The sequence below is a fragment of the Dasypus novemcinctus genome, chromosome 5, assembly GCF_030445035.2.
Source record: "Dasypus novemcinctus isolate mDasNov1 chromosome 5, mDasNov1.1.hap2, whole genome shotgun sequence".
NCBI classification, from domain to species: domain Eukaryota; kingdom Metazoa; phylum Chordata; class Mammalia; order Cingulata; family Dasypodidae; genus Dasypus; species Dasypus novemcinctus.
Genome location: NC_080677.1, coordinates 133553532 through 133578261, shown reverse-complemented (window position 1 = coordinate 133578261; position 24730 = coordinate 133553532). Strand labels below are relative to the sequence as shown.

The 24730-nt window shown below is 39.3% G+C and overlaps 1 protein-coding gene across 1 annotated transcript in view; it reads left to right on the top strand.

Annotated features, from left to right (window-relative positions):
* The first annotated feature begins 13864 nt into the window (after positions 1-13864).
* XRCC2 (X-ray repair cross complementing 2) overlaps positions 13865-24730 on the top strand; it is a 76367-nt gene continuing 65501 nt past the window's right edge. Inside the window, exon 1 of the mRNA XM_004476306.4 lies at positions 13865-14004. Within this exon, the coding sequence (XP_004476363.1) occupies positions 13966-14004 (39 nt within the window). The 5' untranslated portion in view covers positions 13865-13965. The remainder of the gene's footprint in view (positions 14005-24730) is intronic.

Below are 24730 nucleotides of genomic sequence, written 5' to 3'. Positions count from 1 at the left end.
AATGGTGACCTGACTCTGCTTCTCCTCCAGGCTCACTTTCTCCAAGCTCAGCTTTGGGTAATCCTGGATTCATTTTTCACATGGCAGGGTAAATGCTTACAGTTCTGTTTTCCTGTGGCTTTTTTCTCTGTGTGTTTCTCCCATTTATATAAGACTCCAGCAAGAGGACTGAGATCTACCATGGGTCACACCTCACTGAATTACTCCAATCAAAGGCCCCAAGTGAATTCAACCCAATCAAAGTGTCCCATCATCTAATCATAGGCCCTTAACTGAAGCAATTTAATCAAGAGTGATCTAATCAAAAGTTTCCTTAACTAGATCTAACCCAAAGCTCACACCACATATAATAGATTTACAGGCACAGGAATGGCTTAACTTAAGAACCTACTTTTCTGGGTTCCACAAAATATTCAAACCAGGATATTTTTGTATGGGATTTGTATTCTTTTTGTTACTGTCTGTCCTTTAAGTTTGAGATTATTTCAAAATTGATAGTTTAAAAGTAAAAAATAAAAATAAAAAAGTAAACATTAGGCTGCTGGGGTTGGGGTAGGGAGAGACTTCAACAAGTCTGTTGTCTTGGTTTCTAAAACTTAATTTCAATATTGTATCAAATCATAAAAGGTATTATCTAACTTGAAATTTTAAACCAAAGTTACAATTGATCTTGTTGAATTAATACTATTAATTACTATTAATCATTGAATACTATTAATTACTATTTGTAACTGTTTCTATGCATTGCACTTGTTCTCTTTTTTTTTTTTTTTCCTTCGAGTCTTTTTTGCCTTCTCTGGTTTTAATTGAGCATTTCATGAATCAATTTTTTTTCCTCTTCTTTTACCCTAGCAATTATACTTCCTTTTAAAAAAGTTTATCGTGGTTGCTCTAGAATTTGTGATATACTTTTACAACTAATAAAGCTCTCTGATGGGTTCAAGAAAAGTCACTGATTTTCAGTCTGTTTAAATTTTTTCTTGTTATAAGGACAGGAGTGACAACTTGTTTACATGTTAGAGCTGAAACTGGAAGCTACATATGCATTTTTTCCTATCTCTTTCTATGCCTTCAGTGGTTTTTTAGTTTACCAAAGAGGTGTCAATGCAAAATACCAGAAAAGTGTTGGCTTTTATTTGGGGTAAAAGCTTACAGTTCCAAGGCCATGAAAGGTCCAAATCAAGGCATCAGCAGAGATGCTTTCTCACCAGTCAGCTACTACCGACCCTGGTGTTGTTGCCATGTGGTGAAGGAAGATGGTCCCTGATCTCAGCAGAGGTCTCTGCCTTCCCCTCTATCTCTTACAGCTCAACTATAAGCAGTCAACCATAGGGCTTCACTTTTCAGGGTCTCAGCTCTTTGAGCTTCTCTGGGGGCTTCTGTTTACCTACAGTCCTCTCTCACGTGGCAGCATCCAATATGGAAGATCCCTTTTTCCTGTGTCTATCTTTCTGTGTGTCCATTTTAATCTGACCCAGCAAGGGGGTGGGGACTCAACCTGAGTCATGCCTCACTGACACAGTCCAATCAAAAGCCCTAAAGTGAGCTTATCAAATAATCTAAGCAAAGGCCCCTCTATTGAATTCAATGCAATCAAAGAGTACAACACCCAAAGGAATAGATTAGTTTACAAACATAATCATTCTCTTTTTTGGGATTCATAAAATAACCTTAAACTGCCAAAAGTGCTGTCGGTTTCTGCCTCAGGATCGTGTGATGCTGTCTTCCCTTCTTCACTCCCTCAGCCATCCTTTCTGATCACAAGCTGTTGCAGTTTCAGAACTCATATTTCTAACTACACCATGCAAAAGAAGAGACAGTCTTTTCCAAAACGTATGATGCAAAAAAGAGAAAACATTTCCTTCCCAAACCAGAAGCCATAGAAGATATCGTGCATCTCATTGAATTGAATTACTTGTCTTGAATCACTTGCTCATCTCTGAGGTCACTGGAATGTGGTGCAATGAAGTTTGGCCCAAGTCATGCATCCTATCACTGAGCCTGGGGATAAAGATTCGTGTGAAGTAAGTGGGCCAATGAATCAAAGCAAAGTTGAGACAAAAGAGAAGTGGGTTTTGAAAGGCAAAATAGCAATTATCGACTCAGTATATAATTCTGCATTTTTATTTTTAATTTGAAATACATTTACTATTTCTAATCATGGAAGTTTTAATAAGTGCTGTGGCTCCCTGCCAAATTTCCCCCTTCCAGGACTGAGGCACCTACTCCCTCAGCTACCAAGCACATTGGCAGCTTACAGCTCACAGCTGGGTCTCTTCCCAGGAATTGCCCTTAGACAAAGAGAGCTTCCTCACCCAGGGGCAAGCCTTTTTTGATTGGCAGGCTATATCCTTTAATAGGAGATACAAAGGCCTTAATTCTAGACATGTCTGAAGGCCATATCCTAACTCCAGAGCTCCCCATAGAATTGATGAAGGCCCCTGTTGGAACTGCATCACAGTCCAACTTCTCCCACGATCCTGCTTCTCAAGCTCTCTTACAGATGTTGTTCCCAGGAGCATTCCCTAATAAATCTCCTGCAAGTAAATCTCCTGGGAATTTCCTGGGAAACCTGATCTAAGACCTGAAGAAGCAGACTCTCTCAAATGGGACTCTGGAACTCAATTATCTGCCAGCCAACTGGCAATGAGAATTAGGTGGAGGATAGAAAGCCCGTGGAACTCTGTAAAGGTATAATTGTTAGAATTTTCTCTATTGGTATTGTGAGATGGGATATCAGTAGAGAGGAATACACTAGTAGGTATAATATATCGAGTGCTTTTAGAGGCAGGAGAGGAAATAATTATAAGGAATGTGGGATTGGCTACTTATTGCTGGGGTGCAATTAATTTATTGGAGAAAGACAATTTAAAGTGTGAACGCCAGGACTCTTCCTTAGGAACATGAAAGACTTATATCCTGCAGAGGGAGGACAGAAAAAGCTGAAGATCTACAGCTTGGTCTGCTACACTAAGGTTAGGACCTTGATTGGGAAGGAGTGGGACCCTAAGATTTGTATTGGGAACATCTGTGTTGATACATTGGCAAATATATATATATATATTTTTTAGTAGAATTTTTTTTTTATTATTCATTTTTTAAAAATATTACATTAAAAAAATATGAGGTCCCATTCAACCCCACCGCCCCTACCCCACCACTCCCCCCACAGCAACACTCTCTCCCATCATCATGACACATCCATTGCATTTGGTAAGTACATCTCTGGGCATCGCTGCACCTCATGGTCAATGGTCCACATCATAGCCCATACTCTCCCACGTTCCATCCAGTGGGCCCTGGGAGGATCTACAATGTCCAGTAATTGCCCCTGAAGCACCACCCAGGAAAACTCCAAGTCCCGAAAACGCCTCCACATCTCATCTCTTCCTCCCATTCCCCGCACCCAGCAGCCACCATGGCCACTTTTCCCACACCAATCATTGGCAAATATTGAATAGCTAGATTTGCCTGAACCCTCTGAGATGCAGAAGTGACACATTCCCTCATTAGAAGCTGATGCTCCACCCTTGCTCAAAGACAATACAGAGGTCCCTGTTTTGCAAGTCAACAAGTTCTTCCCCTCAAGATTTAGTCTCACCTCCCTTCCTGGCCACTTGGTCAATATCTAAGTTTAAGTCAACATATAATCAATTTGAGGAAATGCCAGGTCTTTCAAAGAGGGAAAAGGACTGTTGTATTAGTCAACCAAAGGGCTGCTGATATAAAACACCAGAAATCTGCTGGGCATTATAAAGAGTATTTATTTGGGGTAGGAGCTTACAGATACCAAAGTCTATTTGGAGCAAGATGGCTGCCGACATCTGCGAGGGTTCAAGCTTCCTGGGTTCCTACGTTCCTGGGGCTTGCTCTTCTCTGGGTTCAAGGTTCCTTCCTTCCTGGGGCTGGCTTCTCTTTCCTCTGCGAGTTTACTTCCCAGAGCTCCAGTTTAAGTCTTCAGCACCAAACTCCAAAATCAAAACTTCGATATCAGAAACCCTCAACTCTGTTCTTTGTCATGCCTTTTATCTGTGAGTCTCCACCCACCAAAGGGTAGGGACTGGGTGGGGACTCAATGCCCTAATCATAACTCAATCATGCCCAGGTACAGATCGGATTACAAGCATAATCCAATATTTCTTTTTGAAATTCATCAATTATATCAAACTGCTACAACTGTATACCAAAGTTGCTGCAAGTCTAGCCAACATGTGTCATGCAGAAGTCAGGAAAGTATGTAGGGATCATGATCCCTAGAAAAAGAAGTCAACCTGAATCCTAGGATAGAAGTAATAAGTATTTTTAAAAATGTTAAAACAAAGTAGCATTGGGGAATACATGTAGCTCTAGTGGTAGAGCACCTGCTTCCCACATACGAGGTCCTCGGTTTGATCCCCAGTGCCTCCTAAAAAAAACCAAAAAACAAACACAAAATGAACAACAAACAAATGAAAAAAACAAATTGGGGGAGCTGATGTGGCTCAAATGGTTGAATGCCACCTTCCCAAATATGAAGTCCTGAGTTCAATCCCTAGCTCCAGTACCACAAAACAAAACAAAAACAATATAGCAACTTATGGAATTAAAAACAAGCATCCGGCAGCGAACTTGGCCCAGTGGTTAGGGCGTCCGTCTACCACATGGGAGGTCAGCGGTTCAAACCCCGGGCCTCCTGACCCATGTGATGAGCTGGCCCACACACAGCGCTGATGTGTGTAAGGAGTGCTGTGCCCCACATGCAAGGAGTGCACCCCGTAAGGAGAGCTGCCCAGCACGAAAGAAAGTGCAGCCTGCCCAGGAATGGTGCCGCACACACAGAGAACTGACTCAGCAAGATGATGCAACTAAAAGAAACACGGATCCCCGTGCCGCTGACAACAACAGAAGCGGACAAAGAAGACGCAGCAAATAGACATAGAGAACAGACAACTGGGGTGGGGGGGGGAAGGGGAGAGAAATAAAGAAATAAATCTTTAAAAACAGAAAACAAAACAAAACAAAACAAGCATCCCTCATATAAAATATCCTGCTCTACCTCTTGCTTTTTTACTGAACAGTATTGTGTTGATAGCTTTTTCATATCCATATATAGTTCTACCTTCTACTTCTGAGTGATTTACAATATTCCATTACATGGAATCACCAATATTTATCAAACCAATCACCTAATTATAGATATTTGTATTTAAAAATTTTTTTTCTATTACAAATGAGTTTCCAGTAAACATCCTTGTACATATTTCTTCATGTGTGCTAGTATTTTCCAAAGCATGGATTCTTAGAGAACTGATGAGTCTAAAGATATATTGATTTTACTCTTTTAAATCATCCAGAAATAAAGACTTGACAGTAGTGCATCTGTTTTGTCAGTCAGCTCTTATTTCTCCATATTATTCATAAACTCTATTAAATGCTTGGTTTAATCAAAATATTTCACATGCATTGCAATTTCATGATATAAGGGACCTACTCATATTTAAAGACTTATCTTCTGTTAGTCCTATTCTCTTTTATATTATTTAACCCACAGGCTTATAGCTATTTTTTTCTTCTCTGAAATTCTACTATTCTTAGGTTTAGGGTACATATCTTACAATTCCCCATGTTTCCTATAAGATAATATGGTAATTTTTCCATTTCCACCTTTCTACTTGGTCAGAATTAAGCTCTGTATAGTAGTTCCTCTAACTTAAGATACTTTTGAAAATTTAATATCCAACAAAGCAAGTGAAGAACATATCTGATGTTGTGCTTTTAATAGAATGAGATTTCTATCAGATAATCAGACAGTTAAATCCTCTTTTCGTTTCCTCTGTCAGTTTTGCATGTCATTTTAGGGAAACATTACTCATTTTCTCCATGTAGTCAGGCACCTATAGTCTATTCTTGCAGCAATATAATTTCTGCATTCCTCCATTTTGGCTTTCCCAAATGCTCCCCACCATCTCATATACTATTATGTGTATTTCTATAACAGACATACATATTTTTGACAAAAAGTACCAATTCATCTCTCTTTTAACATTTGTATTGTGTATGAATACTTCTTTACTCAAATCTTGAGTTCCCTATCCCAAATTCTCAATGATTTTTAAGATCATTTTCCATATCCATGTATCCAAGTTTCATTTTGTTTAGTACCCATGCCCTGTACTTCTCAATATTATTTGTTGCACCAATTTAGATTATTACAGATTATTTTAGACTCAGTTGTATTGTTCCAAGAATTGCTGGGAACCAGTGTTGCTACTGTTCTTGCTTTTATATTATTAATAGTTATTGGCTTGGACTGACAACCACCTTTATCCTGCTGCACTCTTAATTTCCTGTGGGAAAGGGTCAAGTTTAATTTTCACAAAGGGAAGCCAGAGCTGGTTCTGCTGTTCGAGGAGGCAGGGTAGGGGTTCCAGTGGCTTTTGCGCACCAAGAATTTGAAAAGTGGTGCCGAAATGAGGGAGGGCCAATGGTGAGTACTGGGGGTGGGGCCAGGAGTGAAAGTGGCACCAAATTTGAAAACCGCGCCAGGTTTGAAAGTCGTGCCAAGCCCACCCAGCCTGCAGGAGTGTAGGGAACCGGAGAGCCCTGAATCAGAGCGGGAACCGGGAACGTTAGTTACATCTCTCCCATAGGCTGTAACCCCTAAAGCATCCAATCAACGGGGAACAGGGGAGGGACCCACATGTTAGGTTTAGGTTATAAATATAACTGTTTCTTGTTGTTTGGTGCACCAGCCATTTTGTCCAGGTCCAGCACCTGTTCTTGCAAGTTCATTAATAGAATTCTTTTCTCCTCCACAATCAGGTGAGTTTTGTTTTCTTATAGGTGCAGTGTTCTTTCTAACATTTCCCACCCAAGGTTTCAGAACCATTGATAAAAAAAACATTCTGTTTTCCTTTTAGGCGCCTCAGTAATTTTGATTACCAAAAAATAATGCACTTCAATTTGAGTGGAAGTGATATGGGCTGTGTGTGTGTGGGGCTGTGTGTTTCTTTAAAAAAACCTGGGCTATGTGAGTAAGCTAAATGTGTTAATTCAAGCTTACCTGAAATGTGGAGGATATGGGTTAATTCAAGCTTACCTGGAGAGTATGTGTTAATTCAAAACCTATCTAATACTCAGATAAAACTCATGAAACTCTAAGAAACTAACAGAAGTCCTTTTGCATATAAGCACGGTTTGACTCCCCACTCTTACATCCTCTGTAAAAAAAGAACCCAAAAATCCTATTTGGGGCTTGGTTTTTATTAGGACAGGAGTCCGCCGAGTCTGGCAGGTCATAATAAATCTTCCTTCTCAGCTTCTCTCTCATGTCCTGGCCTTCAACACCACGTACAGAAGTACAATGTGCTTAACATTTGAAGTGATCAACAGTAAGACCATCAGATCTTTGTGAGCGATTTCCTTTTTCTCTTGGTCATTCTTCCTCTGTTATTAAAATGGTTACCATATTTTCACAGAACAAAAGTAAATGTTTAGTAGACTTTATTACTTAACTTTTGTGAACATCCATAGACATCTGTGCACATATTTTGAAATGTAATTATTAAGTAATGATTCTTGTAAAATGTGAAAATTATCCAAGGGAATTGTTATCAGGAACAGTGTAATTTTAGTTAGCACTGAACCAGTGGTTCTCAAACTATGCTCTACATATGCCTAAGGATTTCCAAGACATTCCAGGGGGTCCACAGGATCAAAACAATTTTCATACAATTACTACAGTGTCATTTTGAGTTTTATTTTTTATTTTTTAAGATTTATTTTATTTATTTCTTTGCCCCCTGCCCCAGTTGTCTGTTCTCTGAGTCCATTTGCCGCATGTTCTTCTTTTTGTCTGCTTCTGTTGTTGACAGAAGCACGGGAATCTGTGTTTCTTTTTGTTGCGTCATCTTGTTGTGTCAGCTCTCCGTGTGTGCGGTGCCATTCCTGGGCAGGCTGCACTTTCTTTTGCGCTGGGTAACTCTCCTTATGGGGTGCACTCCTTGCGCGTGGGGCTCCCTACGCGAGGGACACCCCTGCGTGGCACGGCACTTCTTGCGCGCATCAGCACTGCACGTGGGCCAGCTCCACACGGGTCAAGGAGGCCCGGGGTTTGAACGGCAGACCTCCCATGTGGTAGATGGACGCCCTATCCACTGGGCCAAGGCTGCTTCCCTCATTTTGAGTTTTATGAGTTTGGACTGATACTTCCAATTCTAATCCAAAACCACAGTGTTCATTCTAGCCTTTCCCCTTATTTATTTATTTTATTTATTTAATTTTTAAAAGATTTATTTCTCTCCCCTTCTGCCCCCTGACCCCAGTTGTCTGCTCTCTGTGTCCATTTGCTGTGTGCTCTTCTGTGTCTGCTTCCATTCTTATCAGTGGCCTGAGAATCTGTATCTCTTTTAGTTGTGTCATCTTGCTGCATCAGCTCTCCATGTGTGTGGCACCACTCCTGGGCAGGCTGCACTCTGTCTCACACCGGGCAGCTCTCCTTACGGGATGTAATCCTTGCGCGTGGGGCTCCCCTATGTGTGGGACACCACTGCATGGCACGGCACTCCTTGCACGCATCAGCACTGCACATGGGCCAGCTCCAAATGCGTCAAGGAAGTCCTGGGTTTGAACCGTGGACCTCCCATGTGGTGGGTGGATGCTCTATCCGTTGAGCCAAGTCCGCTTCCCCTTTATTTATTTTTAATTTCCTCTTCTCATAGTGAGAAACCAGGTTCTCATTAACCATAACATATTTAATTTTTTTGTTTAATTTTATAATACAAATAAAGCAGTTACAGAATTGCTAATACATACCAGTATGAAAAATAAATTTACCTACAACAATATCTGTTTACAGGCTTTTTGTCTTTAGCCTTAGAAAAGATTGCAAAGTACTGTGTCTCCAAGTTGCTTAGATTAGTCTCCTTGCCTACCCTTCCAGGTTATGTCATATGGCTCACAGATTCAGAGGCTGGGGTATCTTCTGGTTGGCTGGCAATCTTTGGGGTTCCTTGGCTTTTCTGTCACTTGGCAATGTGCATGGCAGTGTCTTCTTTCTCTTATGTCTTCTGTTGACTCCCAGCTTCTGTCTGTTCCCCATGCCATGCCCAATTTCCTTTGCTTGTAAGGAATTCAGCCATATTGGATTAAAGTCAACCTTTATTCAGTTTGGGCACACCTTAACTAATAACAGCTTCAAAAGTCTTACTACAATGAGTACACACCAACAAGATCAGGAGTTGAGACAAGAAACATGCTGTTTGTGGGGAACATGATTCAATCTCCAACATATGCATTATTTTGTCTTCCTAATAATAGGCAGAAGGTTAAGGTTTAGCTAAAATTTTGCAGGATGCAGAGATGGGGAAAATTAAATTCAATAGAGTTTTCAAGGAAAACTTCATGAATAAGATGTCATTTAAAGAGGGCTTTGAAGGAATAATTTATATGTAGGTGGCATGAGTGAGTTTGCCAGGGGTAAAGAGTATATTCCTATACAAAGGAAAATATATGGCTGGATGAGAGAATTTAGCAAGTGGTAATACTGAAAACTAAGTTTGGTCAATAATGTGGAGAACTTGGATTGTTAGGTTAAGAAACTTGGAGTTTATTTAATAGGTAATAAGGAACCATACATGTTGAAAGGAAGGAAGTGAGAGAGGGAGGCAGGAAGGAGAAAAGGGAAGAAAGAAGAAAAGAAAGAAGTGAGGAAGAAAAAAAGACAGTTATTAGAATAGGTATTTGAATCACACACTACTGGGAGAAATACCAACAAAAGATTTGACAATTATGTATCAGTGTTTAAAATGTGCCTGTAAATTTTACTGTTGCAGCAAAGCCAGGAGTTCTCAGTGGCAGAAAAATTCAAGACAGCACTCAGAGAGGTGGAGGAACCAATTTATTATGCACAGGCCCAGAGGAGAGTCAATCTCCAAATTCTGAGTCCAGTTTTTCAGTTTTCATAGGTTTATATAGGATTTTATGTGGGATCAGCATGACTCTTGATCATTTGCTAATGCGTTGCTAGGTGAAATTTTGTAAGCAGGGTTACAGAAGCAGAATGCAGGTGCAAGGTCGTGCTTTTGCGGGCTGATTTACAGACGCGGGGGGCAGGAGTCATTCTTTTGATATTCTCCTGCAAGGCCGCGTTCTCACAGACTGATTTACAGAAGTGGGGGCAAGAGTGGCTTGCTAGATATTTTTCCAAGGTTTTTTTACTTTTTATTTCTCAACAGTACCAGCTTTATTTTTTGCATGTACCTGTGTGTCTGTGTCAGTGTACACATACAAACACACACACATGAATATACATAGATATATGTCAGGTTATATAACAAACCTTTTAAGAATGCTTACTCCTAGGCCATAAAATTACCAGGGAAGATATTGAGAATTAGGTGGGAATTAGTAATTTTTCACTTTATAAAAGTGCATGCTTGAATCTTAAATAAGTATTTCTCCTGTAATTAAAAACAACAGACTTTGCTTTCCTTTCTGTAAGATAGGAAATTCAGGACCCCCGCTGAAAAGGGTTATTGTCTGTTTAGTTTCCCAGCTGCTAAAACAAATGCTGTACACAAGGTTTGCTTAAACAAAAGGAATTTATTGGCTCAAGGTTTTGAGGCTAGGAGAAGTCCAAAATCAAAGCACCGGAAAGGCAATGCTCTCTTGTGGAAAACTGGGTGTTCTGGGGCTGGCTGTCAGTGATCCTTGGATCCTTGGCTTTTTTGTCACATGGCAATGCACATGGTGACATTCTTTTCCAAGTTCAATTGACTTACAGCTTCTTGGTTTTCTGTAGCCTTTTCCCTGTGGTCGTCTTTATAAGGCCTCCAATAATATTAAGATCTCTCCTGATGTAGTTGGCCATACCTTAAGTAAAAATAACATCTCCAAAAGGTCCTATTTACAATTGGTTAACAACGACAGGGATGGATTAAGATTAAGAACGTGTTTTTCTGCAATACACAATTTAACCTATTACAACCCGAATCATTATCATTGTTACCATTAGATCAGTCCATGAGACTTGGAATAAGATTTGTGTACTTGTTCAGGTGAGCAAATAATTTGGCACCTTTTACAAATGATATACTTTAAACATTTGTACATTTTTAGAGATTCAGAATCCTGCTTCTGTGTGCAAGTGGGTAGAGAGAAGGTACAGTAGGGGAATGTTGGTGGTGGTTATACACCAGCTTGTTCAACCTCCCTTCTATCACAAGAGTCATAGAATCCATTAAGCCTATATATGGACTAGAGATTCCTGTAGTTACTCAAGCATGTCTTTTGTGGTTCCTCTCTTTCACTCCTTTCCAAGTTCCTAATCTTCCCAAACATATATATAGTACTGTACTTCAAAAGAGTTGTAATAAAAAAGTTACTTCATCTCACATTCCAGTGAAATTTTAATGCCTACAGACGTTTTAGTACCTTTATGGTGTGCCACACTAGACAACTGTGAAACAGGTTCATCCATTAATCTGGGTTTAATCACTACCAATTTGGTGAACAATAGGTATGCACTAAGCATTTATTGTATCTTCGGCACCATGTTAACTGATGATTTAAGAATGAGAGGGAAGTAGAAGAGAATCAATATTTGGGGCCAGGTGCTCTATTTCATTTAGTCCTCACAACACTATAATACTAATTTTCAGAGACGTTAAGTGACTTGTAACATGGTAATAAGTGACAGAACAAGTTTAAAATTCTAGGTATATCTGCTATCAAAATCCACAATGAGTTCAGAAAATTTGTCTTGGAATTCAAGAAAATTACAACCCAGTTAAAGAGAAAAGCTTTTCGCAGTGAGAGAATTGTACTAACATATGCTGAATATTAAACGCGACTATAGATAATAAGTGCTAAAGGAAAAGTTTCCTAGTTAAAATAATTACTGCCATACTCTACATTAGCATAGCATTTCATTTTGTTCACTACTAGAAATGGACCAGGAATGATTTTCTGAGGAATATTTTCAGCAGAGCCCATAGATACAGTGACATTCATTTAAGTATTGACTTAGTTGAAGATATTAATTTTCACAAGGGGAATTTAACTTAAGTTTTGGATTATGACCTCTCTTTCTACTTCAGAGAGAAAATATAAGCCCTTAGACTAGAACTTCTTCAACCTCTTTGACCTCCCTATCTCAAAAGTTATCTGCATCTGCACCCATTTATAATTCTTTGTCTCTGGTCACAGTGGAAGAGATGCCCTCTCCTATCTAAGACTAATTTCTATACTGTGGCAGTTAGAACCATGTATCCCATTTTAAACCGTGTTCCTGTGGGCCTGGATCCATTTGTAAATAGGACCTTTAAAGATGTTATTATTAGTTAAGATGTACCCAAATAGAATCGCAGTGGGTCTTAAGCTGTATTACTACTTATACATATAGAAAATTTGGGCACAGTCAGTAGTTGAAGTCAGAAGATAGGAAGCTAGAAGTCAGAGAAAGCCACAGGAGATAAAGGACATTGCCATGTGATGGTGGCAGAGATGCAAGTCAAGGAACACTAAGGATCACCAGAAGCTACAGACTCCAAAAAAAAGCACAGCTTTGCCAACACCTTGATTTGATATTTCTGGCCTCTAAAACCATAAGCCAATAAATTCTTATTGTTTAAGTCAACTCATTTGGTGGTATTTATCATAGCAGCCCTTGAACCAAGACATATGCCTTCTGGAGTTGACATATTCCTCCATCATCAGGTATCTATTAAGGGTCCTTTCTCAGTTCATGTCTTGGACCATTAAGTCCCTACCAGCTCTTTCTTGTCAACATTTAAGCATGCCAAGTCTTTGCCTTCTTAAAAAAAAACAAACACCTTTCTTGATTCCATATTTATTTTCTAGATACTATATTATCTCCTTCATTCACAGCCAGGTTTTTTTTGAATTGTCTAAAAATTATGGTCTTCATTTCCTCATTTCCCAATACTGTATCAATTCATTACAACATGGTTGACACAGGAATATGGGCCAAAATTGTTCCTCAGTTTCCTTATCTGTAAAATGGGGGTAATAACAGTACCTACCTCACAGGACCATAATAATTAGATGGGTTATTATATATAAAACACGTGTCTGGCACATACTAAGCATTATGTATTAACTATTATTAAAATAATTATTTCTTAACATAGATGCAAGAGTGGAAGGACAGGAAAAGAGAATTGGGAGAGTGCCAACCTTACAGTTTTGCTCCAATAAATAACAGACAGATGTTGGAAAGGGAGTTTTAAAAGCATATTGCAGGAAATCACTCCATTCAGGCACGTCTCTTATTCTCTGTTTTATCCCCTGAACTTCGAACAAGGTCTGGTACATGGTAAGCTCTAAGAAATTAAATATATATTGAAATATATATATTCCAATGAATGGACATTTGAATGCCAATAGTAATAGAATTCTTTTACCCCTAAAAAGCCTGGCAAAACTACAGTATAGGCTCGTTGTAATTTTTTAAAATTCAGCCTATTTTTCTTTTTTTTCTAGAATTAACCATTAATCAAAAGCTTACAGCCATAGGTTTCCAACCCAAGAATAAACATAGAAGCCTGCCTGCTCATTTTTTATAGTAAAAATTAACAAAACAAAACAAAACTAGTATATGCTCCTAGTTTTACCTAATAAAAACTGGTGGAAGTTTAAGACAGAAGAAAATGAAAGCACTAGCTGTCTTTCGGTTACCAAGGAGACGAAGAGTTTGAGGCAGGGGAGACGGAAGTCTGACGTCAGCTTCAGCCGGGAAAGGTGCTGAGCGGCGCAGGGCCGCCTTGGCTGCCAGCGGGCGACCCACACGCTCTTCTGAGCATGCTCCCTGTCTCGGCGCCCCGGGCCAGAGCGTTGGTTTCGTGCGCATGCTCACTCTCCCGAGCGCTGTTGGTCCGTGGGTCTGACTTCGCTGCTAGACTAGCGTAGTTGGTAAATGGCGCTGGCAGCGGGAAAATTAAGTCCCTGGTCCCTGAAGCCGTCGGGATGTGTAGTGACTTCCATAGAGCTGAGTCTGGGACGGAGGTGAGATCGGCTGGGTGGATAAAAGGGAGGGAACACTCGAGGGCCCGGCGTGAGGAGTGAAGAATGAGGCAGATGAAAACAAGGTCTCCTAGAAGAGGAGAGACCCGAGGGAAGCCGGAAGGCTGGGAGAGGCCGGGGAGTGCCGCGGCCTTGCCGGGCTCTGCTCCCGGGACAGGTCGGGCAGCGACTGGATGGGTGCGAGGGCGGCGCGGCGTCCTCAGGCAGCTCCCCCGCCCCCCATCACTCTACGGCTTCCCTCTGACCTGAGACGAAAACAGGGTGCGCTTTGCTCAGATTGGCGATTCTGGCTCCATTCGCCGCCTCTCATCTTTGTACCAAGAGCCGGCCCCTTAGGCTCCTGAGTCCTCCGAAATGGGAGGCCTACTGCGCACACTCTGGGAGGAAGTCATTACTGATAGATAGGATAATCATTTACTGAGGGCTTACGAGATATCTACTTGCAAGGATTATGGTGTTAAACCGGCCACAAATTAACTACAGTTAAAGATGGTATAATCAAGAAAAGCAAGGAAAAGGAAGAATCGCGTTCATTTGGAGCGTTTACCGTAGCTTTTCTAGAATAGGGGTAGTTGAGTACGTTATCTCACCTTCTCCCTCCAGTCTAAAGGTGTCTGCTTATTGGCATCAAGCCCTTGCTATCCCAAATTTACATTCCCAACCCAAGTATCTCCATAGCCACAAGACCTTTGCTGCACGGACAGAAAGTATTCAGGAATTTTAACCAAGTATCGAGCGCTTATGTCAACAACTGGTTAATCGATAGGAATTAGAAGAAAAGACACAACTTCTGACATTTAAGAACTTGTAAGGGAGGCTGACTTAAAAACAACAATATATGCGGGGCAGGAACCTATTGAAAGAGTAACTGGAGGAGGAGATGACTGAACTGAAGTTTTAAGGACCATAGGAAGTTGGTTTGGCAAGAACGTTGTGTAAGGGGAAGCTGGAAAGGAGAGGTGGGTGGGTTTCAAATCATACGGGGCCTTCTGTAAATTGTCTTGATTCTAATGAGGTATGAAGCTATGGAAAGATTTTAAGCAGTGAAATGAACAGATGTACAATTTTAAAAGATCACTGGGACTTTAGTGCTTCAAAGTGAATTTGAGAGGGCTCAGAGTAGATGCAGAAGGCTTTTGCTTTTATCCAGGTGAAAAATTATGGTCACTTGGCAGCAGGTGGTGGTAATAGAGATAGAAAGGAGTGTATAGATTCAAAATTATTTAGGCGGTAATTACCTAAGACTTGGTGGTGGCTTGATATTGGAGGTGAGGAAGAGGGGGGTGTCTGTGATAATAGCATGGTTTCTGGCTCATATGGTTGGTGGTGTCATTCTTCAGGTTACGAGAAACACTGGAATATGACCAGGAGGGTTTTTTTTTGGAGAGAGAGTAGGGTGAGAGGGTTGGTTTTGAATATGTTACGTTTAAAGTGCCTTTAAAACATTTATTCCACCAGAGATGTCCAGTGAGCAGTTAACTGTTTAGAAGGGGGTGTCAAAGTTTTGGTTGTAGAGAGAGACCAATTAGGAAGAGATTTAGAATGAGAAAGGGGAAGGACTTCGGTTTACCTCAGGTTCATCATTTGAGCATGATTACTGTGAGGATTATATTAAGATGCTTGTGAAGCACCTACCACAGTGTCTGGCATAAAAGCACTGAAAAATATTAGTTATTTTTATTAATTTCACTGAATGTTAAAATGAATATACATGGCCCCTCCCTGCCTTTAGAGGCACTTAGTCAAATTATGGTGACAGATGTTTGTTTTTGTTTTTGTTTTTGTTTTCCACCTGTTAAACTCTGTATTTTAAAATAATTTCAAATATACAGGACAGTTGCAAAATAATACCTACCACAGTATCTGGCATAAAAGCACTAAAAAGTATTAGTTATTTTATTAATTTCACTAAATGTTGCAAAAATAATACAAAACCCATACAGACAACTCCAACATACCCCTCCTCAGATACAAAATCTATGAAAATTTACATTTTGCTACATTTGCTGTGTCATTCTATATCCATCCATTTAGCTATCTATTTATATCTATCTAGATAGATATGTTTTTATAAAGTTATAGTAGTGTAGAAAGTTCTGTGCATTTTCAGAGGAGGAAGCGCTTAAGTCTTAGTTTGCTAAAAGCTGCGAGAGCAATATATCAGAAATGGGTTGGCTTTTATAAAGGGAATTTAGATTAAAAGCTTACAGTTCTGAGGCTGTGAATGTCCAGATCAAGGCATCATCAGAGGTACTGTCTCACCGAAAGAAAGCTGCTGGCAATCCTAGACTCCTACCATGTGGCAAAACACAATGGAAGTTCTGCCTGTCTGGGTCTCTGCCTTTTCCTCCAGGCTTACTTAGTCCCTGAACTCAACTGTGGGTGATCAGGCATCTGGCTCATCTCTCCCCTCTCCATGTCTCTTCCAACCTTTCGGGATTTCTCTGTCTCTGCCACTTTTTCTCTGTGTGTCTCTGCTTTCAGTCTTCTGTATATGAAGTGTGAACTCCAGCAAGAGGACCATGAGATCATGCCAGTGAAGCAGTCTAATCAAAGGGTTCCACACCCACAGGAATGGATTAGAACATGATATTTTCTGGAGCCCACAAAAAGCTCGAACTGTCACAGTCTGTATCAGAAGAGTTGACATTTTAGCTAAAACTTCAAGGGTGGATAAATAGAATTGGATAAAGAGCTAAAGTAGAGAAAACCTTCCAGGCAAAGGAAACTGAATGTGCAAAGGCACAGTGAGAGCATTGCTTAGGTACAAGAAAGTTCTATCTGTAATTCATTTCTTTTTGAATTGAGAAGAAAAGTAAAGCATCACCAGCCTGTTTATTAAGGATTTTCTTACAAAATATTGTTAGAATAATTTTCTCTTTGGACAAAGAAACAGAAGCCTTGCTATATTTAGGATTGGATATAACTTTGGACTGATTGGCATGACCTCACCAGAGAAATGTTTTTATTTCTCCTATGGCTAAATATGTCTCCTTATAGAAGATAAAGTTATGTGTCAGTAGTAATTAGGCAAATCCCTTGATTTATTCTTGGAAGGAAACTAGTCAAAGGGAGGTAGGCCCTATCTCTTATGAAATACACTTATATAAGTTGAATCTAATCAGAAGTGGTTCTGTTTCTGATGTTCTGATGTTCTGGTATTGAGCAAGGTTAAAGAAGAGGCATTAGTACTCTAAAACGGATCAACAAACTTTTTCTATGAAGGGCCAGATAGTAAATATTTAGATTTTATAAGACCTGTGGTTTCCATTGCAACTACTGAACTCTGCTCTTATAATATGAAGATATGTAAACAAATGAGCATGGCTGTGATTCAATAAAACTTTATATTTAAACTTTTGGATTTGGCTTATGGGCTGCAGTTTGGTGACCACTGCTCTGAGAGTGGAGCTGCAGTTTGGGATAAAAGCTGCTACAGTTAAAACTTGAGGTTAATTTGCAGTCAGAGCAAGCCTGGCATCCAAAAAAGTGGAAGCACAACACAGAAGTCATGGACCAGAATTCAAAGTTATATGCTATGCCTGTCATATTTGTCTGGAGATTCTAAGGAAGATTGCCTAGCTCATAAGAATATATTTGGAATAGAGTAGGGATGAGATTGCTGGGGAGAAGAACAGGAAGGTAGGTAAGTTGGTGCTACTTTTTTTCTTTTTCCTGTCTGTTAACAAAACCAACTAAGCAAGTCTCTTTTTCTCTAAGTGCTTTTGGATACAGTATGGCTAGTGCTTAATTTGTTTGAACACTATTTTCTTTCTTTTTTTGCACATTAGTCCATTTTATGGATTCTCCTTTGAGGTATTGTGTTGAGAAATATATCTGAAGTCACAAGCTATCACAAAAACTAAATAAATTACTTAAAATGTTAACTCACTGGAATTACAACCTTAGAAAATAGTTAAACTTTCCTACATCTTATGAAATAGTAGGGCAAAGGCATTTCATACAAACTCTTCCAAGAAAACAGAGTTACAAGGAATATTTTCTTTTAACGGATTCTAGTGATGCAATTTATGACAAGCGAGATAATAAGTGGAGAATATACCAAGCCCTTTATTTAAAGAAGACAAGCATTTAAGTATAATTCACTATAGAATAATTCATTTTACTTTGCCTTTGCAAAGTGGGAATGGCATTTTTCTTTTAAATCTCATTGCGAATATTAGAAAAGACTCAATGAATTTGGTAATATTTTGGTACCATCTACCAAATGGCTTCATTTATATACAGTTGTTAAATATTATGGTGCTTTGCATTTATACAATTTGGGGAATAAAATTGGATTTCTCAAAAAATGCTAATATGCCTTGAGTTTAAAAATAATTGATGAACAGAAAAATTGAAACTATCTGTCCGATATTGGTTGATGGGCACAACGTACTTTTTGCTTTTTATTTTTTTGAAATTAACTAGCCCCATTATTTTTTAAAAAAATTTTTTTATTCATTTTGTTAAAATATTACATTAAAAAAATATGAGGTCCCATTCAACCCCACCACCACCACCCCACCACTCCCCCCCCCAGCAACACTCACGCCCATCATCATGACATATCCATTGCATTTGGTAAGTATATCTCTGTAGCCCCATTATTTTTATTACTAAAGTAATATATACTCATGGCAGAAAATTCAAATTGTATTCAGTTAAAAGTAGACAACTTTCCCACTCCAGTTATTTTTTTACCAAGGATAATAACTATAAATAGTTTTTGTACATTCTTCCAGAAGTTTTCTAATGTCTTAATTGTAGAGGGCTGAGATGGAGAATACTAGACTAGAAGTTCAGGCACCATGGTTCTAGTCTTGGCTCTGCCCTGAACAAACTTTGTCATTAAAGGTCATTAAACCTTTGTGTCCATCTTTATAAAATGAGGGTATTAGGCTATGATTTCTTGGTTCCCTTTCAGCTCTACCCTTTTTCATTTGGGTTCTTAGACTTCTTTGTATCCATTACACTTAATGCAGAATCTTCTGTAATCATTTAATAAATGTTTACTGACAATAAAGATTGATTTTCTTAGAAAAGGTATGGGGGCTTTTTGCCAGAGGTAAATAATAACACAAATATTTAATATTTATTAAATAATATTTTGGTTTTGTGTATCTTTTAGAACAGCACCCATTCCCTTTGTTTTCCTTCTTACCCAGAATAGAAACCCTGCCCCATCATTACAGTTACTCTAATACCCTTAGCTCCCTTGCCTCTTTACATCTCTAACCTACTTTCATAACCAGGGTTAAACTCCTGTCCACTTTCATTGTGTCTCTACCTACTCGACTGACTTTTACTAGAGAAAATCACAAGCTGACTGACTGATTTCATTTTAAACTTATAAATATCAACCTCAAATGGGCACCCAGTCCAACTGTATTTCCTTAGTATTTAGTTCATTTTCTCATAATGAAACATTGGTAAGCAAATCAGACCCTACCCCTGAATTTCAGATACATATGCTGTATTATCTTCTTAACATTCCCACTTGGATATCTAATAGGCATCCCAAATTTAACGTGCTCATTCTTAATTGAATCCTGGATCTGGGGAAAATATAATAGACTATGTGTTATAGAAAAGTTTTGTATGTATTTCTGTATACATTTCTTAGTTTGATAATCGTAACATGGTTATGCTGGATAATATTTTTTTCCTTAGAAGATATATTTTAAAGTATGTGGGTGGCAGGGGCTCAGAAAAAAAAAGTTAAAGAAAATGTGGCAAAATGCTAGCAATTAGTGAATCTAGGTCAAGTTATTATATAGGGGTTCACTGTACTGTTCTTACTGTTGCTCTATAGTTTTGAAATTTTTCAAAATTAAAAAGTTTGGGAAACAGCTTAATAAGCCCCAAACTAAAGTCTTGACTTACAACCACACCACCACCACCACCACCACCACCACCACCACCATCACCACCATCACCACCCATGTACACCCATACTTCAATCTGCTTCTTCCCAAGACTTCCTTCAGGAGTCTAAGGACCTGTTGCTGTAAAACTTAGGACCTGAAGAGCACTGCAGAATGTGCATTTCCCACGGGCAAGCCTCTCAGAAGAGAGGAAGAGGCTGATCTATGGGGATATGAATTGGTAATGTGTTCTTAAGTATAGTTATAGCTTCATGGAAGAAGCTGGCCTTGAAGAAGGTATCAACTTTTCATCTGTTCAATAGTCTAGCCTTTAGAGAATTTAATTGAGGGTAGAGGCTAAGGACATTCCAGGTAGAAGGAAAAAATGCATAAAGATACAGACATAGTAGCCACAGTTATCATTTGAGTACCTTTTATATGCTAGATACTGTGGAAGGTGTCCTTTTTAATTTCTGTAAATTGCAACCCCACAAGTTGGTGTTAGGAGGAAAACAGAAGACTAAGAAAAGTGTAATAATTGCTCCGAACTTACATAGCTACCAAGTGGCAGAGCAGGAGTTCTGTTTCTAGAGTCCAAGTACAGTATTTTGCTCTACTTCCTTCCAGAATAGGAAGGCTGGGGGTGGCTATGAGAATTAATGAATTGACAAAGTTAAGAATAGATACTGTCAGCATGGGGATACCCTAGGAGACAATTTGGGGGTTCATATGAGGGAAATTTCTCTCAAATTGCCCATTTAAAAAGTCCACTATGCTCTACCTTCTATGTCTATTTTTTAAGAAGATTTATTTATTTACTTATTTCTCTCCCCTCCCCCCCACCCTGGTTGTCTGTTCTCTGTGTCTGTTTGCTGCGTCTTCTTTGTCTGCTTCTGTTGTCAGCGGCATGGGAGTCTGTGTTTCTTTTTGTTGTGTCATCTTGCTGCGTCAACTCTCTGTGTGTGCGGTGCCATTTCTGGGCAGGCTGCACTTTCTTTCCTGCTGGGCGGCTCTCCTTGTGGGGCACACTCCTTGCGCGTGGGGCTCCCCTACGCGGGGGACACCCCTGTGTGGCACGGCACTCCTTGCGCGCATCAGCACTGCGCATGGGCCAGCTCCACACGGGTCTAGGAAGCCAGGGGTTTGAACTGTGAACCTCCCATGTGGTAGACGGACGCCTTAACCACTGGGCCAAATCCGCTGCCCTATGTCCATTTTTAATATCATGTTTGTTATTCTGTCTTTGGAAACAAAGTTTCTGATGATAAAATATGATATTGGAAGATATCTGTAAGGATGTATACTTAGCCATTTTATTGGATTTCATGCAAATGATCCAATTTACTCTCAGCATAAAGAAATTTAGCTTTAAGAATAGTCATGGAAAAGATTTTCTATAGAAGAGCCTGAAAAGTCTTCTTAGCTCTAAGAATATGGTCATGGTAAAGATTCTTAACAAAAGTGGCTGAGGAACCTAGTCCTTCTTAGGTTATTGTAGTACACATTGAATCCAACAAGACACTTTGAATTTAATGGGTGGCATTTTCAACAGAATACATCTGAACACATTCAACCTATTTTCATACCTTTGGATGACTGGATTTGTGACAGTCACAGCGTGGACATGCCCTCCATAAACCTCCATTACATTCCACAGCATCATTCCAGTAGAGTACTAAATTAGGACAGCCCAGGTTCTGCTACTTAGTGTATGATCTTGATTTAACTGTATCACTGCCTTTCTTACCTGTGATACCAATACTAGTTGCCTATAAAATGCGTTGAAGATAAAATGAAATAATATGTGAGAAGAGTATATTGAAAAATCAGTGTAAGAGTAGCACACATAGTTTCTCTTTTTCTACTTTTTATGTGTAATTTGGTCCTAATACAAAGTAGCATGGATTAAAACTGTTCCTCAGTATCTTCAGCCATAACATGAGGATTATAAATATTATCTACCTCAAAGGTTGTGAGGAATAAACACACTACAAAATAAAATGTTTACAACAGTGACCGGCTCATAGGATGTATTAAATAAGTGTTAATTATCTTAATGATCATTTCCTAATTATATCCTAGCATACTTTTTTTACCCATCAGTTTTAGAGATTGCAACCAACATGGTACTAATTATAGATCAAAGGGTATCCCTAGAAGTTCTGATTTAGCTCTTCATATTTTAGTCAGTTGTAATGAGACTCAAATATGGTTTGTAGTCTCTTCCTACCCATCACAGAGTTTTCTTTGTTGTTGTTGCTTTTTATTAGACAAAAGATGGAACAATGTTTTAACATTTTGGAATTGTATAAATTTACTCTTAAGAAAATAGGCATCTCAGGAAGCAGATGTGGCTCAAGTGATAGAACTTCCGCCTACCATATGGGAGGACCTGGGTTCAATCTCGTGCCCTCATGGTGAGCGCGTATCTGCATGGTGAGCGCAAGTGCCCGCATGAGTGGCCACGTGATGAGCCAGTGCCCATGCAAGTGAGTCACACAGCAAGATGATGACGCAACAAAAGAGAGACAAGGGGAGAGTCAAGGTGAAGCATAGCAGAAACCAGGAACTGAGGTGACGCAATTGACAGGGAACCTCTCTCCACATCAGGAGTCTCCAGGATTGAATCCTGGTGAATCCTAGAGGAGAGAAAATGAGAAGAGAAGACAACACAGACAGCAAAAAGCAGGGCAGGAGGAGGGGAAGGGGGGAAAATAAATAAATAAATCTTTTTAAAAAAAATAGATATCTTAGTATCAATGTACATTCTGTGCTAATTATGGTATGTACTAAATCTCTGATTCAGAATTAAAGCTGTTCTTCACAAACATATTAGAAATGACCTCCCCTTTTTGATGCCTTCTCAGTGGCCCATGTATACTTTTATTATAGCTCCTGAAATACTTTATTGTACTTTTTAAAAACTTTTGACCCTTCTCCCATTAAATTCTTTGAGGACAGGAACTGAATCTGCTACATCTTCTCACCTCCTGGTTCAGTCCCTGGAACACATTTGGTTTGCATTAAATGTTTACCAATGAATATCTATGTGATTGAGTAGTATCCCTTTTGCAGGCTATATACTTGCTCCAATAATTATTGATGCCACTGAAAACATTTGAGGCTCTTTGTTGGCATTAGAGGGAGTACTAATAGATGTGTTTGAGAGAGGTCAGATAATTGCCTGGACAGGACCCCAGTTTGGTTTGATCCTTAGCTTAATAGGTCCAAAACCTCAGTTTAGTTTCTGTACTCATATTTGATTAGACTCAATGATACTGATTCTGATGTGCAGCATAGTAGAAAATTTCTAGGTTTTAAGACTCAAAGAGATCTCAGTTAAATCCTTGTTCTGCATTTAATTTCTCATCTAAAAATCTGAATAATAGCAAATAGAGTTAATGTGACAATTAAAAGAGACAATGTTTAAAAGTATGAATTGCTGATACCACAGCAAACACTCAAATTGTAGCTATTAAATGCCTCTCATGATTACAGAACCTAGCAGATACTGATTTATAACTCAAATACCAAATCTGTGAATTTACAGTGATTAGTGGAACTGCCAACTAGACTAAAATCCTTGTGTCCACTTTGTATTCTTCCCCAGTTAGAAAAATGTGCCTCAGAAGCAAAATTAAACAGTTGCTTAGAGGATCAAGAGAAATGCTTGAATTATCTTAATGGCCACTATTGCCAAGCTCAGATTGCCTGATGTGTTAATCTTTTCTAAAAGGATTCTGCTGTCAATGTGAAGTAGCACTTACTTGGTTTCCCTTTACACTGGAATAAATTACACTTAAATTCTTCTCTGCCCCTCTGAAACTCTAGGTTGACTATAGCTTGCTTCTTTTGACTCATTCCTCAAATCTAGACAGCATTATTATTTTCTATTACAATCAGGTGTATGTCAGATTTTTAGGGTATTTTCTGCTTAGGTTTGGGGTATACCTTGTCCTCATAAATTGACTTCTAAAGATTGCTAATATTAATTACTCTTTGTAAGTTTAAATCTAAGGGTAAATCTGTTTTCAGGTTCTGGGAGGATATGGCCAATCAGGTATGCTCACCTGAATCCTGGTGTCCAGAATCTTTGTTGGGGCTCTGCTGCAAAGAACATGGTTAGTTGCCCATACAGCTGACCTCAGTCTCCAGCCCCTCCAAGGTCAAGCTGATACTGTGTGACCCAAAGCACCCACCATAAATCACATCATTAGACTACCTGGCATGGCCCAAGGTTCCCAAGTAGACATACTTTTATCAGGCAGAACATTCTAGAAACTTAGAGATTATCTCTAGGACCCAAGGGCAAAGGTCAAACTTTTCTTTGGGGAAGGTTAAATTCTTTACTACTCGGTATGTTTCCCATGACATCACAAAGAATACTAAAAATATGTTCACTCAATAATTATGATTTAATAAAACTAATACTTTTTACTGCTTCATTAAAGACATTTTTATATGAAAATGATGGGTTGTTTTTTTATTTATTTTTTCACTGTGAGCTTGTGCTGCTCATATCCTAGTAAATATTTTTTTAAAGACTTATTTTATTTATTTCTCTCCCCTCCCCCCCTCCCCCCAGTTGTCTTTTCTCTCTGTTTATTTGCTGTGTGTTCTTTTTTTTTTTTGTCTGCTTCTGTTGTTGTCAGCAGCACAGGAATCTGTGTTTTTGTCTTTTCATTGCTTCATCTTGCTGCATCAACTCTCTGTGTGTGCGGCGCCATTCCTGGGCAGGCTGCAGTTTCTTTTGCACTGGCCAGCTCTCCTTACGGGGCGCAGTCCTTGCACGTGGGGCTCCCCTACACGGGAGCGTGGCACGGCACTCCTTGCGCGCATAA